Below are 19,494 nucleotides of genomic sequence, written 5' to 3'. Positions count from 1 at the left end.
TGAACCAGAACAAGAAAAAAGCTCAGAAGCATAAACTGTGCTTACAAAAACAAGTATGAAGGTGCCAAAGCACTGTATCTCTTATTAAATATGCACCCAGGACAGAGGCAAGATCTCTAAGTGATATAGGGTCCCCACCCTAGAAAGGCAGAGCAAGTAATACTGGTAAGGCTGGCAAGGAACCACTGATACACCAGGAAAAACCCAAGAGGGTTGAAAGCTCATATGACTCAGGATCTTGGAGACCAGGATTGGCAGCAAAAATAGGAAATATGTTCTTCATCTGGGAACAATGAGCTGCATATATTTGAAATCACTGGCTGGATGGAGTGAACAACTGTCCAGATTTAGACTAAGAAATCTGGGGGGAGAAAGCAGTGATCCTCTCCTAAGCTTTGCTTTGTGTGTTACATTATGGCAGAAATATTCATCTCCTGAAACACATTATATCTGATAGGCAAAGATTATATAATTTTGCTTTAAATCTCCTCAGAATGTGATTTTCATTTAAAACTCTCCTTCCCCAGCACAGTCTTCCTTAGGTACGTGTGATCAAAGTGGTTCACCCAAAAGTTAAATTGTAATTGTTTACAATCCACCTAAATGATCTCTGCTTTAACCTTGGGTAGTGGTGTCTCCAGCTTTTCTTCTCTTTTTTTTCGCCCCCTCTAGCTTTTCTTACAATGGTTAGATGGGTAGAGTCACTTTGAAGTTAGAAAACTAAAATGTGATTTAGTAGACATGAACAATATAAGTTAATCAACAATTTTTTCTATTAGGACTCTAGTCCTTTCTCTTCTAAGTAAATACACTACTGAGTTTCTTCCTTACGTTTAAATTGAATGGCTATTTTTATACCATAAATATTTAACTACAGTGACAACTCCCTGAAGCATACATTTGTACGTATTTATAAATGTTACTTTTTTCTCAATATACTATGGAAAACACATTGCTCATTCATGGTAACCTTTGACTTTCAATAATCTTGGCTTAAAATATTTGGCAATTTGGAAATACACATACACAAATATGTCTTGCTAGCTCAGTTCAAGGAAAGCAAGAGTAACTCATAAAAACAAAACAAAAATATGTTATCAAAATCACAGATGATTACATGTACTCATTTGAGATATATTAAAGACATACTATACAGCAGTAGTTTTCAAATATTTTGGTCTCAGGATACCTTTATACTCCTGAAATTTATTAAGGACTCAAAATTTTATGTGGATTATGTCTATCAATATTTACTAAACTAAAACTGAGAAAGTTTAAAAATACAAATTACTTTATAAAAAATAATAGATTTCATGTTAACAGAAAATATGGCTTTTACAAAAAAAACCACTGTATTTTCCAAAAACAATTATTGAGAACAATGGCAAATCTCTTTAATATCTAGCTGAAAAGATTCTTCTATCTTCTCTGCATTCGGTCTATTGCAATATCACATGACATCTTGCCTCTAGAAAACCCAACTGTACACTTGTGAGAGAATAAGAGTAGAAAAGGTAAATAACATCTTCTTCTCATTATGAAAATAATTTAGATCTCCTAGATCCCTTTGAAGGGATGCTGGGAACTCCTAGGGCTCCCTGGAGCACACTTTAAGAACTGCTGCTCTATAGAGATGCCTGGCATGCCTACTCCTTCAGACATTGTAAACTTACATGTCTCCATGCCTTCATCGTCGTCATCTGCCGCAGGTTTATCATAGGACTTGTCAATGGCAGCTCTGAAGCTTTCATTGCATCCCCTTCCTCGGATTATCCGTGGCCGCGGGCGATGGAAAGGAATGTCCCCATTCAAAGTCACCTCAGCGACTGCTGTCTGCAGACTCTCTAAAGAGCTTGACTTCTTCAGACCCAAGGAAGGCCCCACATCTCTGTTGGGAGAACCTTGGAGGTTTGCAAAAACAAAATCTTAGTTAGAATGAGTGGAGAAAATTACATGTCTGAATATCTAAAAATTGTGGAAAATATCAGGCACATAAACAAGTTATTTGCTCAACGTCAACTTCTGGAATGTGGGTGGCAGTAACTAATTTTAACTTTTCCCAAATGTATATTAAAGTAGGTCTATTTTCTCTATTCTCATTAGGAAACACTCTGAGTTATTAATTTCCATTTTTAGCTTAACAGATGAAATCTTTGCCAAATCATTTGCTCCAAGGTATGTCAATAATATAAAAGAGGCAGAATAACCCAGGAGCTCATTTGAAAAGCAGAATGATGAAAAGGCTAAGGGAAGCAACCGAGACTAAGCTTCAAAATGTAGCTGAAATCATTGTTTGGCAGTTTAAAGTTATTTACAATGGAGGTGAAACTTTCACCTCAATGAGTTTCATCAAGCCTTTTCCTCATCATGGTGCAGGTTCGGACAACTCAGCAAGTAAGAAAAGCACAAGAGACCACGTGTCACCAATAGAAACAGGGCACCCTGGCACCAGGTAGAAACCTAATTCTGGAAAATGGTAGTTCTCTTGGAAAAGCAACACAAGATGTGAATAGAAATAAACTATATAAGGGCGAGAGAGAGAGAGAGAGAGAGAAGTAAGGGAGAAAGGACTCAAGAGCTGGATGTGAGTACTTAAGATCTCCAGGCCTGCAAAGAGAAACAGGTGATGAACAGAAGGAACAAGACATCACGATTACCAAGAAAATCTCAGTAGGATGGCAGGGGAGAATTCAGAGGATTAAAAATGTGGCTCTGGGGACTTCCCTGGTCGTCCAGTGGTTAAGACTCCGTGCTCCCAATGCAGGGGGCCTGGGTTCAATCCCTGGTCGGGGAACTAAGATCCCACATGCCGCCACTAAAAAAAGATCCTGCATGCCACAACGAAGATCCCTGTGCCGCAACTAAGACCCAGTGCAGCCAAATAAATATTTAAAAAAAAAAAAAATGTGGCTCTGTGACTTGAGGATCTAGGGCAGGAAGTCCCGAGATGGTAACCAAGCTTTAGAAGGCAATCAAAATGGATTTCTTTAACCAGGTAAGACAACCTCATCCATCATTCCCTGACCTGGCCCTCAGAGGTAGATGAATTTAGCCTCTAGATGGCTGAAATGCCAGCAACCACTAGCTGGGCAATCCAGGTTATAGAACTAGTTCTTCGCTTATACTGTTAAAAAGACAGGTGCAAAAAAAAAATGGGAGGGTAGGAGAGGCTGGATAGTTTCTCTCCACGTGGGGCCATCAGCCCATATGTGAATCAATAATTAAGGAGTAGCCTTGATATGTTATCACTTAGAAGACAAATAGTTCTGACATGGGCTTTCCATTGCTCAGAGTATAAAACAGAATAAAAATTAAATTGGGAGAGTCAAAACAAGAATTATCTTTTTAAGATTCATTTACATGACACCTTTCACATAATTTTCACAATGGGGTAGCAGTTTTAAGTTAGAGTAAGTATGTTAAAATGTAACATAGGCAGAAAGGCAGACAGAGGACTCTAACGAGGAAAAAATATTCTATAAATCATTGTGCTTGGGAGGAAAATATGATTTATTTAACTTTTTCCATGCAGGTTTGTATATATTTGATTATTTATTTTATGACAAAAATTCACAAGAAATATTTCTTTCTAGGATGATCAATCTTACTTTTTCTCTTGATAGCCCTATAATTTTTGACAAGTTCATGTTTTAAATACCCATAAAAGTCGTGTCACAGGAAGGAAAATGAATTTTCTTCCGAAGAATGAAAGAAAAAGTAAGAAATCAAGGAATCAAGGAGAATGGGAAAAGATGATTCCTGGGTAGGGACATTTACGTTCACATTTTCTAGAATTAGCACTAGGAAGATCTTTTTCTGAATAAATCATGCCTAACAATTTTCATAACTTACTAGTTTCATTTAGGTCCTATAAACATTTATAAGGCAAATATTCAGTACCTTCTTGGCTTCATAAAGGACATGTATATATGTTTATGTATATATGTATGTATGCATGTGTGTATCTATATGTATCTATGTATATATCTCCAATGAAGATTTGATGCTTCCAGTAAAGATTATCATAAAAACATAATTTATGGGCTTCCCTGGTGGCTCAGTGGTTAAGAATCTGCCTGACAATGCAGAGGACACGGGTTCGATCCCTGGTTTGGGAAGATCCCACATGCCGCGGAGTAACTAAGCCCATGTGCCACAGCTCTTGAGCCTGTGCTCTAGAGCCCACGAGCCACAACTACTGAAGCCCGAGCGCCTAGAGCCCGTGCTCCGTAACAAGAGAAGCCACTGCAATGAGAAGCCCGCGCACTGCAACGAAGAGCAGCCCCCACTCGCCGCAACTAGAGAAAGCCCACATGCAGCAACGAAGACCCAACGCAGCCAAAAAAAACAAAAAAACAAAAAACAAAATTTATGTATGAAAAGTTAGCTGAGATTTGACTTAAGATACTCAGAACACTAAAAGCTTTAATAATTTCAGAAATGGCATGAGTATTTATTCAAATAAATGTATATATATTACATGTATATAAATATTGATATATGTATAGATAAATGTATATATGTATTTATTAAGAAACAAAACACAAGCAAATCAGGGATCAAAAAAATGATGGAATTGTAACTAAATAAGCAATAGATATTTTGTAAGCATAACTGGGAGCTTACCTATCTACTCTTTTCTCTAAATTCTTAACGCTGTAGTATAACATTTTGGCAAGATGTTGATATATATATGGTGGGTATTGGGTATATGGTAGGTAATAAACTACAGTCTTTATATATGGTTGAAAATTTTCATAACATCTATAATTTGTGCATCTATAACAGGGATCAGCAAACTATGGGCCAAATCTGGAAAATCTGACTGGAACACAGCCATGTCCATTCATTTGCATATCCTCCATGGCTTGCCTTCACACTACATCAGAATTAAGTAATTGCTCCAGAGACTGTCTGGTCTACAAGATCTACCATATTTACTCCCTGGCTCTTTACAGAAAGAGCTTGCTGACTCTTGATCTATAACATGGATTTCATTCATGCAAGCAGTATGTTTGTCAAAGAAACTTTAACAGAGATTTTGTTAAGTAATAAATTAATAAGATTCCTAAATGAGGATCACTGAGATTCCTAACATCATAAACTTATCATTTAGCAGGAATAAAAATTGAAAATATCTCTCACTATATAAAGTAGGGGCAAAAGAGTAGTTTTATTTACACACAAAAAAATCAATGTCTCTAAATTTTAAATAATTTTTAAATTATTGTAAATCTAAAATAATAATTTTTAAATTATTTTAAATTTAAAATAATAATTTAAAAATAGTATTTTGAAGCTCCTTATATAAATCTTTTAGGTCATTAGGATACTTTGCTTATTTTTTATAATCAAGGATTAAACTATTAGAAATACAATTCTCTTATTCCTGTTCCCTCTTTTCTTGCAGAAAGTAAATTTACCCCCCAAATATCATAGAAGATTCCTAAATCCAGGAATAAAGGGGGAAATCATAATCATACTATTTTCCTTAGGTCTATTTTTCTACTCTTACCTACTAATACCTCTCTCACCAAAAAAAAGGAGAGGATGTCTTTTGCAAGGGCAAAGGGAAATGGAATTCAATTTTCATTATGAAAGGCTTACAGCTAGACAGACGATCTACACTAAAATGCCACTGTGACTCTACCAAAAACCTTTGGACTAAACTGTAAAATCATGATAATCTTAGCAATTCAAGTGAAGTGAAGAAAGAAAAATAACTGAAAATCTGTTCACTGTCTAATACTGGAGGATGGGAAGGATTCAGTGTAGATATTTTATTCATTGTAGATTTAAAAGCAACAGACCAGAACTTTGATGTCTATGTAATAATTTTTTGCCCCAAGTTTTTCCAATTTAATTCGGTAGGATAGATCACACATAGTATTTTATAAATGCTTTTTATCTAGGATCTAACTAACATTCTAAGACACTATGAAAGCAGATGATTCAATTAGATGATAAAAATCTGCCTTCTCACCATGAAAGTTATTTAATGTTTTCAGTTGAAATCTGGATATTATTATTATTTTTTAATAATAATAAATTGTTCTTTTCCTGTTAGTGAGTTGGTTAAATTAACTATTTTCCTTACTTTACCTAATTGGCATATTATATAAAGTCATGTTCTTTAATCTGAGCAGCTCAATTTGTTTTCTATAAACATTAACTTGAACAGGGGTTACTTCTTGAAAAGTACTGAATACCATTAACTCCAAAAATGAATTACTAATTTACATATGTAAACTATCAAATAATGTTTTTCTTTAGCCCTGCTTCAGAATTCCAATGAATGTTATGTTTGATAAAAGAAATAACTACTTAATAAGGGCTGAGGCTATTGTTAATTGCCCTGCACTACAGTTAATCCAATGATTTATTGGATGTAGTTTTTACAATCTATCTTTACAGAATGTGAAAACCAAGCATGTCCACAATTATCTTTACATATGTATGTGGGATACACATTTTTCAAGAAGCCTAAAACTAATTACTACTGCAGGTTAAAAAGGTGAATTGAAGCTAATTAGTGCTAAGTGGTGTAACTACATCATACTGGATCTAGAATAATTAAAACGCTATTCCAAACTTATAATAATAAATCAAAATGCTCAATTGTACAAAGCACATGACTTTAATTACACATAAAGACTTTCCTCTGATTATTGTCATAAAATAACATATAAAGTAAAATCTACTATCATGTAAAACCCAGTTCAAAATAATCCATTGTTTCTACGGAATGATTTAGGCAGCATCTTAGAAGCAAGCCCTAAATAGTTAAAAATAAAAACAAAAACAAAAACAAGGGCTTCCCTGGTGGCTCAGTGGTTAAGAATCCGCCTGCCAATGCAGGGGACACAGGTTCAAGCCCTGGTCCGGGAAGATCCCACATGCCGCGGAGCAACTAAGCCCGTGTGCCACAACTACTGAGCCTGTGCTCTAGAGCCCACGAGCCACAACTACTGAGCCCACGAGCCACAACTACTGAAACCTGTGCTCTAGAGTCCGTGAGCCACAACTACTGAGCCTGCGAGCCACAACTACTGAAGCCCACGCGCCACAACTACTGAGCCTGTGCTCTAGAGCCCGCGAGCCACAACTACTGAAGCCCACGTGCCTAGAGCCCATGCTCCTCAACGAGAGAAGCCACCACAATGAGAAGCCTGCACACTGCAATGAAGAGTATCCCCCTCTCGCCGCAACTAGACAAAGCCCGCAGGCAGCAATGAAAACCCAACGCAGCCAAAAAATAAATAAATTAAAACAAAAAACAAAAACAAAACCTTCAAGCAGGTTCACAAAGATAAGGATGCAATATATAGTCTAATTCAATGTTAGGTAACTACAAACTAATGCTTGCATCAGAAAAAGATCTAAGCTTTTCTGAGTGACTAATGAGAGCAATACTAGACACTGTCCTTCAGTGAAAATATTTATATTTGTGCCATTATCCGTCAAACCAAAATCACCACTTTGAGAATCATTTTTTGGATGTTAACCTAAGCATCAGATAGATGACTTCGAAACAAAGAATCCACCCTAAGAGATCACATTTTCAGGATTTTGACTTTTTTTTTTAAATTGTGACAAAACATTCCTACACAAATATAATTAAGAAGATCTAGGTTGTTTTAGCATTTCTGAAGCACTAAATTATATTTCCATTTAGTATGTACTACAGTGATAAATTTCTTCTCACAGAAAATTTTCCTTTTCTTGTACAGTTTGATTTCCTACTATGAAAACATCCGTGCCAGCCTGGAATATTTATGTTTACATGCTAGGTGATTGGCAGCTCTATAATTATGATAAGCTCCTTGGACCACAGTTTCTATGGCAACAGTCTAAGTGTCCATTCTTACCTGCTTTCTGGTCATCCACTGTATTGAGTTTAGTCTCGTCAGCTACTGTTAAAAGGTAAATGTATAATGGTTAGCCCAGTTAGTCCCACAGCCCAACATGCTTCAACCATTCCCAGATCTTTTCAGTTAGGTGATAATTCTTAGGTAATATTTCATGCAAAATATATGAAATATCAAGCAAACATTCATAATCAAAAAAAAAAGGGGAAAAAAGCAGTGTCTCCATGCAATGCCAGTCATCTCATTTCACAGACACGTGTGTTATTGATATGTTAGCATATCATAATTAGCCAGGCAAGGAATAGCCCGATTTTTCTTTTATGCATGGGATAAATGAATGCTTTTAGTCTCGAAGTACAAACAGCCACCAGAGAACAGCGTAAATACGTTATAGTTGATTAACAAAGGTTTTTCTAATCATTCAATCGGTGTATGGATATAATTAATTAATTAATTAATTTGTTTGTTTGTTTGTTTTGGCTTTTGGTGGATTTGGATTTAAAAAGAGACACTACCTGATTGGTGTTTGATTGAACAACTAGGATTATTTTCCTCCTCTCATTTGCTTCCAAATACTTTCTACAATAAACATGCTCTCAAATTATGACTCCAGTTAAAGGCCTTAATTATCAACACATAAGAGTTTCTATCAAATAAACGTTAAAGGACAGCAATGGAAGGAAAATATCATGAAGTAACCAAACTCTAGACATGGATTGAGATAATGGTTTCTCTCCAAAACTGTTTCTTCTGGTTCGAGCATCCCCACAACCAACCAAATCATATTCCAATGAAATTGGTTTTCAGCAGCCAAAGTGTTAAAACATTTCATTTTTTTCAAATAAAGATACATGAACAGAGCATGATATGCACATGTGTTTGTTTCTTTTCTCATCAGAAAACATATATATTAACATATTGCACATGATGTAAACATGCCACTTAGGAGAAGTATGGTTATCTCAAACCTGGAGAAAAACTAATTTTTGCCAAATTGCCTCATTTCGCATTTATTTTCTCTATTGCTCACAGTAAACAGACATGTGTTTGGGACCATCGATTTTCATCTGAAAGCATCTAAACCGTATTTAGATAAAGATTCATGGAGATTGTACTCACTACCTAAATCCATGCTTTTTGATTTTCGCGTTTTAACGAAATCCAATTGACTGGCATCTGAAAATTGCTTTGTGCGTTTTTCTGACATACTCTGACGTCCAAATCCCTCTCGTTGAAAAGCAAGAACTGGATCGACGTCTGGACTCAAAGAGCTGGTGTGAAGAGAAAGAGAAACATAAAAACATTTACTGAAAATAAGAGACATGACGTTCAGGAAAGTTCATCTGCACCTGTGTGTATATGGATATTCCTCAGAAATATTTAAACTAAACAGCACAAATACAGTCCATCAAAAAAACTGTGGTTGGGCTTCCCTGGTGGCGCAGTGGTTGAGAATCTGCCTGCCAATGCAGGGGACACGGGTTCGAGCCCTGGTCTAGGAAGATCCCACATGCCGCGGAGCAACTGGGCCCGTGAGCCACAATTACTGAGCCTGCGCGTCTGGAGCCTGTGCTCCGCAACAAGAGAGGCCACGATAGTGCGAGGCCCGCGCACCGCGATGAAGAGTGGTCCCCGCTTGCCACAACTAGAGAAAGCCCTCGCACAGAAATGAAGACCCAACACAGCCATAAATAAATAAAATTAAAAGAAAAAAAAAAAACAAAAAACTGTGGTTGTGTAGGAGGTGACGGGAAAATACGACATTCATTTACATTTAGAGCAATTCCTTCTCCATGTGAGAAAGACTGGATCTTTGAGGAAAACTTTCATATATTAATACAAATACTGGCAGCCAATTAGTGACTATATGAATTGCAACTGAATAGAAGTTTTGAAAAGGGTATGTTCTGCAGACCTGTGGTTGACAAGGGGGAGGGGAATGGGGGAGGGATGGATTGGGAGTTTGGGATTAGCAGATGCAAACTATTATATACAAAATGGATAAACAACAAGATCCTACTGTATCGCACAGAGAACTCTATTCAATACCCTGTGATAAACCATAATGGAAACGAATATGAAAAAGAATGTATATATGTATAACTGAATCACTTTGCTGTACAGCAGAAATTAACACAACATTGTAAATCAACTATACTTCAGTAAAATAAATTTTTTAAAAAAAAGTATGTGTTCTGGTCATCTTATATATCCTTTATCTTGTGTTTCAGAAAAAAAAAAACACCACCTTTATGGCATGTAGTTTTATGAGGATGTAGCTTCTCTGAAACTTAATCAACTGAGAAGAAATCAACTCAACAAATCACGATTAGAACCTATTCTGATGAAGGTGTGGTGCCGGGTACCAAAGTCAAAGTAATAAATAAGAAAAGATCTCTATTCCCTAAGAAAAATACCAAACCAGAAGCACACAGAAGACGCTGTGGATGCGTGGATGGGAGAGTGAATGGCATTCCAGGGAGTCAGGAAAAGCATGACTAAGTCTGGATGGCATTTGATTTGTGTGACACCAACACAGTGGCTCCAGCAGAGACGATGAAGCACAGGGCAGATCAGTGGTAACAGGATACAGTATCAAGTGTTTTCACGATGGAAGTGGCAGGGGAATCGGTCCTATTTGTAAAATCCCACGAACACTTTCAGAAGCACCACCAGGTGTTGTGAGCCCAGCCTCACAATGAAGTGGTTTTTCTCTATGCTGAGCACACTGAGTAAACAGAGAGCTCTCCTATATCAGTGTGGAGTCACCTTGCCTGTGTGGCCAGGTAGGAGAACATCCCTCCACAGCTCACTGGACACACTAGAATGTGGCGGCCTCTCCACTACGTCAGTTTCCACTATACAAGTCCTCCTTATGCTTCTGCTGGAAACCAGCTTCTCTAACCCTGTATTGGTCCTATGGGAATGACCATGCATACTGATAAAAGGGTAGTGATCTGGTCTGGATATACAGCAGAAATTTAGCTGCAATTCACTGTGCATGAAATGACAGATGGCATTAGGGAAGGGCTAAACCAAAAACTGCGACAAGGAAGACATCAAGGCAGTGCTTCGCCATCAGGTGATGTGGCCTGAACGCTTTGAGCCCCTGTGTCTTCATTGGCTCCATGAAGAAAAGAGTGGCCTCAACCACTGGCCAGGCCACTGAGAGAATTCAAGGACACAAGGGGAAAGCCCTCAGTAAACTGCAAACCACCATGCAAAATAAGTTATTATTAGCCAACAAAGACTTGCTATCTCAAATTTTCAAAGTTATGAAAATTATGATAACGGAAACAGGGTATTTAAAAACCAACCACCAACCAAAACCTCAAAAAGGAAATGAACGATCCTTCTCCATCTTTTCCACCAAGTACAGAGCAGGGCCCAGGGAGGAGGCAAGGTAGGTGCCTGGGACTCAGAATTCAAGGGAGCTCTGATCTCAGGGTCCTGTGAGTTCAGCGGCCACACCTGAGAGTGAGAAGCTCCTTACGTTTGCTCCCCTGGGCACCTAGCTTGCTCACCCTTGTTCTGGCCCAGGGACTGGGAGCTCAGCCCAAAGCAAAACGATTTTTTTATGTAAAACACTATGTTACATCCTAATCAATGTTATTTTGTTTGCATCCTACACTAAATCTTTTCATTTTTAATATATCATATTTCATCTGTAAAGCCCGGAATAAATTTGACGTTCCAGGAAGAAGCAGGGTCATGTTCACCTTGAAGCTTTAGGTGCCTCTTCTCATACTACTCTGCTTAGACCCTATGTATATATGTATATACATATGTGTGCATAGCTCCAGCATATATTATGTATATAAGTATAGACTGCTTTTACACAATTCTTAAATATATATGTGTGTGTATATTATGCTTATATAGTAGTATCCACATACGACTATGCTTACCATACTATGCTTATAATTTCCAGGGCACATACACCCCAATTGGAAAACACAGTCCTAGAACTGAAAAATTAAAACCCACATGGTGAGAACTAGGACCCAATTTTGCAACAATAAACACTAAATATTATATTTGAACTAAGAGTAATTCTTTTTGTTTGTTTGTTTATTTTGGCCGCGCCATGCGGCATACGGGATCTTAGTTCCCCGGCCAGGGATCGAACCCGCGTCCCTTGCAGTGGAAGCTTGGAGTCTTAACCATGGGACCGCCGGGGAAGTCCAAGAGTAATTCTTTTAGATACTGAAAGTTGATCTCTCTGACCATCCTGCACACGCTCATCAACCCTTTTCTGTATCGTGTGAATTACACTAAAACCTGAATTCCAAATAGGCATCAAATGTGTGAACAGAGTGAATCTGCAATACATTTTTAATAAAAATTATTGGTTAAAGGTTTTTCAAAGAAGTACAAATTGTTGTTGCTGAAAGCCACATATTGGTGTATTTTTTAAACTAATTTTATATCCTCTGAAATTATGTTGTCACTAAGATTAGAATTTGCTGTTTTACCTTCTTCACCTTAAAAACGTTGTTATGTTCCCTAAATCAATTCATGGATTGGAAACAAGTATATTCTATCAGTTAAGAAATGCAAAGTTTAGCCATTTGACATATTCAGCCTTCCACAATCGTGCAGCGAAGTGTACACATACACAACTGAAAACGGCAAATGAGTTTTTGAGTGAATAAGCATCTTAAAATAACTAAATATTCTTAAACCATAACATAATTAATTCTTCCCTATCAATATACCCATTAAACTAATTTCAGACACAAGAAACAATATGCTAGGATACTTAGCAAGTTAGTCTGCAGGACTGACAGCTGATTCTTTAAAGAATGTAACCATACCCTGACCCCCCCCCAAAGTTATTAAAATTCCAGTTATTAATCCTGCCTTATTGCCCTTTTGTTTTCATAACATTTTCATCAAGGATTAGGGAGATATTGTCAGGCTGGAAAAGCTTACATTTTCTGCTGTGATTCAGAACAGCTGCCATTCTTGTTTGGATAACCCTTCATTCATATTCTTTTCCAGCCCCTGCACATTCCCCACAGCAAAATCATACAAGTCCTCACTGTTTATGAATCCCCTTAGGGAAATTAATGCCACACTCCAGCCCTGCTCGTTGTTTATTGACTTTCACCAATAAAGCATTTCTTAAGGCCCCAAACGTCTATTCCTATGGCTGCCTTCAAAATTCCTCATCACGGTGGAGACTCAAAAGGTTTTTGTCCCTTCGATGAATACTGCAAATATCTAATCCTTACTTTCTCTGTCATCGCTTTCACTTTCAGAAAGAGATATAAACTGCAGCGGTAAATGCTACAGCATCTGATTCAAGTAGGTTTTTACTTTGTATGGTAGTTCCCCCTCTACGTTGAACCAAAAAACTCGTTCAAAGATAAGCTGTTATCACACGGGCTTGAGTGTAGCTCAGTGCCACAACACTGAAATATCATTTTGCTGATGGATTCTTGAAAGGGCAATAAGAAGATTCTGGTATAATGCTTCACATGGTTGCGTTCATTATCACTACAGCCTTCCAAGGTCATCCCTAGGAGGGACTTTCCTTTCGCTTACTGATGTATATAATTACTAGGCACGCAAATGAAGACACACATCCACATTTATTTGCCACACATTGGCTCAATAATATCGAATGCTTTCTTCTATCTTGAGAGATACAGGAGAAAAAATAGCATTAGACTGCCCCTGAAGTCATAATGTTAGAAGTAAGTACAAAGACTAGGAGAGTTATAGCACTCTAAAAAGAAAATCTGAAAAAGCCTCTTCCCACTCCTAGAACATAACAACTATTAATTTGGCCAAAGTCATCTAATTGTTACAAACTCTCAGCCACCGAAGGGATTTGCTTAGAATTTATTTATGGAATAGAAAAACAATTCGTCGAATTAACACAGATCTAAAATAAAAGTTTCACTTGTGAAACTTAACAAATGAGTAGGGTTTGGGGGTTAGTGGCAGTTTTCTTGTTCGGCTAAACTCTTAACGATAGCCCTAGAAAGGCTAACACAGTTGGGCAGGTTTATGAGGTTGGGGGGAATCTTTTGTTTGAGGAGTGACAACTACGAGTATTAAATCATTATTATTAAATCAGAACACCGCTATAAAAGACATTGATTCACTGTGCTCGGTGACAGACCATTTAACCCTAAAATCAAGTGTGACTGCAATTAACCGATGTTTCCCAACACTGCTCTTACCACTCTGCTGACTCACTGATGCCGGCCTTGGCCCACGCGCCAGTGTCCGTCGTCACAAATCCTACATCATCGTGGGAGCTGGAAGATGACTGGTCAGAGAGATGTGGGGGGAGCACCGGCAGCCTGTCATCCTCGATAATGACAGTGTCGTCTTGGGGCATATTCACCGTGGGGGACAGCTGGTATTTACCTGTCCAGTGGAGAAAAACAAAGAGAAATTCTAGACATCCATCTAAGGGTTATGTATATGAATGTTAATACTTTGCTACATTAGAAAAAGTCTAAATTTCCAAAATCTGCTCGACCTGGTAGGACAAAATAGAATTAAGTAAACTTATTTTTCATAAATGAATGTCAAATGGAGACCTCTGGTCTATTCCTTCCTCTGACACGACAGCTATGGCGCTCTGGGTGTGGTATTCAGTGTCTCTGGTATTAAGTTTCCTAAGGCCAGAGATGATCTCCAGAATGGCTTCTAATGTGAAAATGCCACGTAGATTCGAAGTTGTTATAGTCCTTTGAAAAACTGTACCAGGAAATTTGGAGGGAAGCCCTGCAGACTTACATCAATCATTCACGCATTCACTAGCTGGGCACCTACCACCTGGCAGGTTTGTAAGGAAGACTTAATCTCTGCCTCTCAATGGCTCACACCTCAGAGAAGGAGATAGATAAAGTGGTAATTGATTGGTGCTCTGAGTGATGTGCCAGAAGTGCCCTGGCATTCACTAGTGCTGGTAATCGCCTGGGTAGCTGAAGGAAGAGGATGAGGGAAGTCTTAAAAAAAAGTCAACATCCGAGATGGGTTTTGAATGATTAATACGATCTCTTCTACTAGAAGAAATCACAACATTGATTTTAGACATCAGCAACATCATTAAATGCATGATGGAGAAAAGTGCACAGTGCACTCAGGTGACACTTCAAAGATGAGTGCATGCAGAACCGGGGCCTTGTGGGGAGATGGCAGGAGTGATATTAAAGAGAAAAGATTAGGATCTCACTGCCCACAGGCTTTTCAGGCCAAGACAGGGGAGCTAGTAAATTTTGATTTATTCAATTAGGATATAGTGTTCTCGGTAAGAAAAGACCCAGAACTGTCCACATTGATCAGTTTCTTTCAGGAAAATCTGCTCAGGTTCCGGGATCTGCATGATAGGCGTTTATCTTTCCTGGGATAAAATTGTAATTCAGGGGCCTGAATCCTTAAAGATAAAGCTGGGTCCAAATGTTGCCATCTTCCTCCCCAAAACACCTATAGTTCTTCTGGCTTCCTCCTCAAATCTTGTGCCATATTTCCTCTGAGCAAGAACTCATGGGCGAAGCTTCGGTTCACATGGATATCTTGTGAAAGGCTGTTCTCAGAGAAACATGCATCACGGTGTGGTGTCGTCCTACTGGCCTGTCTCTCCCAACAGAGCAAGGAGAACGGACAGTTTCCCTGTCACCTTACAGGAGGATGGAAACACTGTCATTTCAAGTCCAATGTCCACAGCTGTTAAGTCAGCTCTCCTGGTTCCTATGCAAATAAAAAGGATTGCTGCACTTTCCCAATCCTACCACCGTTTCAAACAGGGTGCCCTTGTCCTTTACGAGTAATTGCTTTTAAAAATAGCACAATAGCAATGTGAAGACAGTTCATGAACATTTTAACATCTGTCTTAAGATCTAATTTTTAAACATTCACAAGAATGTGTAAACGATCATTTTCGTTTTAACACCATTTTGGAAACTGGGAGATAGCATATATAGACTTGAAGGATTTTTTAAAATATATATTATTCTAGACATTTCAACAAAGGAGCAAACATTAAGTTGATCTTTTCAGGACAACCCACAAAAGCAAACTTGCTAGAAATTTCAAATGCAATCATTACTTAACACCAACTACTCTATTACAGAAATAATATATGTTCACTGAAACCTCTACTCAGCAAATTATCATGAAAAATACTCTGTTTTGATTTGAAATGCATCCATTTTGACAAACTGTGAAAACTAGCAACTGTTTATAAATGCTCATGATAAAAATGTAAATCAAATTTAATACTTCATTGCTTCCCTTTCCTGAATTCAAATCACTCCTTTATGTCTACTTGAGTTTTAGGATATTAGTACAGAAAGACAGAAATCTGTTCAATAAAAATATCATTCATAAATAAGATTGGACATTCCAGCACTATTACCTAAAGAAACATTTCCTTCTCAAAACATACTTTTTTTCCCCAAAAAGTATACAGAATGACAAATCCAAGTTATCCCTGGTAGCTCACCGCTGACAAGGCACATGTCACAGCATTAAATGCCATGTCCTCACACAGGCAAAATTTATTGGAAGAAACTATATTGGTGTAATATAGCACATTCATTTCTAAACACAAAAACAAAAACGTTTATGCAATATATTCTGAGAGACAGTCTAGCAAGCAGTATGGAACACAGAATGGTTCTTCATGTGACAGTCCTTTTTTATGTTGTTTTGGGTAGAAATATTGTTCCTTAGGTGATCTAAAAATTTATACCTAAATAAATGGCAGGAAATGTCCCTATTAACAGTAAGACAAGGATTCAGCTTTTTTTCTTTCCCCTATGATTCTGGAGGCTAATATTTCAAAAGACTTGAGAATATATGTTTTCCATCAATTTTCCACTTCTTAACATACTTGCGACGAACAGTGTTTTGGGATGCGGCTCCAAGAATATATTGGGGGTAATGAACTAAGCTATCAAACTACATATTCTACCAAACTCCCCTTTGAATAACTCTCAATTATGTTTGCAGGTACTTGGCATATCCTAAATGTGAACCCTTCAAAGGGTGACTTCAGAAACCTTTGATCCGGTTTTTGATGAATAAACTTTCCTTCCCTCAACTAGTTAACCAACAAACTAAGATTTAGACTGTAGCCAAGTGAAACAATGAGATGCAGAATGACTGTTTACTAAACATTTATTCATTGGTACATTTACATAGAAGGCAACACTACGTGAAATGAGAAACCTTTTGCCAGAGATATGACTCACAATAAAAACAACCTTAATGTTCCATTTTTCTACGTTGACTTTCTAACAAGATCAAAGTATTCTGAACAGAATTATTTTTTAAACTCACCACAATGTATCAATATAAAAACTACTGAGATTACATTAAAAAATGGAGACCACAGATTTCAGTCGTGCTTTAAACGGAAAAATTCTTCAGATAAAAAAGTTGGAAAACATTTAAGGTTCCATGCTCCCAAATGTCAGCTTGTGATATGTCCTACAAAATGAACACACTGGTGAAATGAGCTACACCTATTACCTCTATGGTTATTAGTAGTACTAGTTAAGACAGTCCAGCAATTTGTAAAATATTTTTAAGGCTTTTAAAAGGAAGAAATCCTATGTAGCCTTGCTACAGATTTCTTTTTGATAAATGTCCAAAATTACTCCTTGAAAATCCATGATAGTGGAAAGCCAGCCAATACAGATGACATTTGGAGAACTCTTGCCTTTGGCTGTGACTCTGGCTGACCCCACCAAAAGCTAAGGAGATCGATCAGTTTCCAGTAACGTGGGACTTGTGACTCAGAAAAATATGCATCGTAATTTTGGTTCAGAAACACAGAAGTCTGGGGCTTCAGACCTGTCACTTAATTTCTCTGGGCCAGAATTCCCCGGAACAGACGTTTAGTAGGTTGGAGTACACGATTTGTAAGGTTGTTTCAAAGATAACTTCTTTGATTTTTAAATCACAGTGGTTGCCAGAATGGAAGATTCTGTTAGACTGTCTAAAGCCAGTTGCTTGAAAATGTGGATACTTAAAAATGGATGTCAATAAAGAATGAATGTCACTAACACTTATTGTGTGATCCCAGTATTCCCCAGAGATGGCTATTTTTAGAAAGAGGAAATAGCCAAGAACAAAATAAAACAAAAATCGTCATGGGATCTTGGGACTTAGTTCTTTTATCTGTTAAGTGGGAAAGTGTAGCTGATGACATCTGACATGCTTCCAACTCTAAAATCTCTTCCTTTTTTGGTCTATTTTTTGGAAGCTTCTCTCCTGGGTTAGGTTCCCATAGAAATGAGTCAGAAAGCCTCAAAGCTCCTTTTGGGTCTAGAGTCCCACAGGAGGAATATTCTATGTGAAAATTCACCCTGTCCACATAAAATTAATCACTTCTTAATGTAGTCAGCTGGAATTTCAATACAAAGTTCTATCTGAATCATAGCAGATCATGAAGCAGATACCACCACCTCCACTGGTGTCTACACAGGAGATATCCTAAAGGTATAGAAGACAACCGCTAACCAAACAAGATCTGAAAATTTTCCATGCACGCAGATACTGTGCCCAGCAGTAAATACTGTTGCTATTGGTTTAGGTTAACTGAAGGTCAATGCTTTAATTTCTTATATTTGGTACCTGGCTTTGGTATCTTGTTGCAAGGTACTATCTTTGCAAGATTTCTAACTTTAAGTGGAAAGTGATGTTACGAACACTGTCTGTTTCTTAGGGCCAATGATGCTGAAATAGGGACTGACAAAGACTGAGGAATTCTCGAATTTGTAAAACTCAAGATAAATCAAATTAAGCATATACATTTCTCAGAGTAAAACTATATGGGATCCCTAGTTTCCCATACAACATGTAAAAAACTATCTTAAGAAAATATCCAAATCATTCAACATCAATTTGGCCTACCAACGAAGAGTAAGGAGTCTGTCACTGCCCCCCACCCCAGCCCAAAAGGCCACGCACAGTACATCACAAAGCACAGAGCTGGAAGATTACTGCCCCAGCAGAAGCATCTGGAATTTTAAAGTCCATTACACCTCTAGCAGAGGGAAGGGAAAACAATGCCAACTCTAATGCAAACTTAGGAGGACTAACAAGGCCACGGCTAATAAAATCAGAGCAACAGACTGAAGAAAAAGAAGGAATCCTCAACCCATATATACAGCATTTCCAAAGGTCACTAGGTGAACTGGGGGGTTTTTGTTTTTTAGTTTTAGTTTTTCGCCTTCCTCTGAAGCATCAGGGATTGGAGTCAGGACGCAGGTTACAGGAACTGGTGGACCAATGGTCTGATTCAGTATGGCAAGTCCTATGTTCCTATAATAAAGGGGAAATTACAGCGAATCACTTTGTATGCACACAGAGCCAGGGAACACACACACACTCTCTCGCTCAAGGGGTCTTGAATTTTCATCAATAAAAAAGTATTTAACGAAGATAAAGTGTCACAGCAAAACCAGGAAAGTAGGGAAAACCCCACTGCAGTGAGGAGAGTGATCATTAATAAGCAAAGGTTAATCTGACAAACTATGTGCAATGCCTGTCACCTGACAGGTGTGCAATATCTTCAGCATCCTTCCCCGACTTGCACTATGTCAAGCAGGCCAAAAGAAAACTGTTGGCAAAATTAAACCAGAGAGCTGGCACG

The 19,494-nt window shown here is 37.9% G+C and overlaps 1 protein-coding gene across 27 annotated transcripts in view; it reads right to left on the bottom strand.

Moving 5' to 3' along the window:
- The window catches only part of PARD3 (par-3 family cell polarity regulator), a 627,365-nt gene that overhangs the window by 218,730 nt on the left and 389,141 nt on the right, over nucleotides 1-19,494 (bottom strand). For 13 of the 27 annotated variants that reach the window (XM_082449617.1, XM_082449635.1, XM_082449618.1 and 10 more), the window contains 4 exons: nucleotides 14,063-14,252; nucleotides 8,988-9,139; nucleotides 7,869-7,913; nucleotides 1,674-1,901 (listed from right to left, as the gene is read on the bottom strand). In XM_082449617.1, the coding sequence (XP_082305743.1) occupies nucleotides 1,674-1,901; nucleotides 7,869-7,913; nucleotides 8,988-9,139; nucleotides 14,063-14,252 (615 nt within the window). Of the gene's footprint in view, nucleotides 1-1,673; nucleotides 1,902-7,868; nucleotides 7,914-8,987; nucleotides 9,140-14,062; nucleotides 14,253-16,994; nucleotides 19,164-19,494 lie in introns of those variants that run through there. The other 14 variants (XM_082449621.1, XM_082449622.1, XM_082449615.1 and 11 more) reach the window with 5 other exon arrangements.

This window comes from Balaenoptera physalus (assembly GCF_965194825.1).
Source record: "Balaenoptera physalus genome assembly, chromosome: 2".
NCBI classification, from domain to species: domain Eukaryota; kingdom Metazoa; phylum Chordata; class Mammalia; order Artiodactyla; family Balaenopteridae; genus Balaenoptera; species Balaenoptera physalus.
This window is presented reverse-complemented; position numbering and strand designations above follow the sequence as displayed.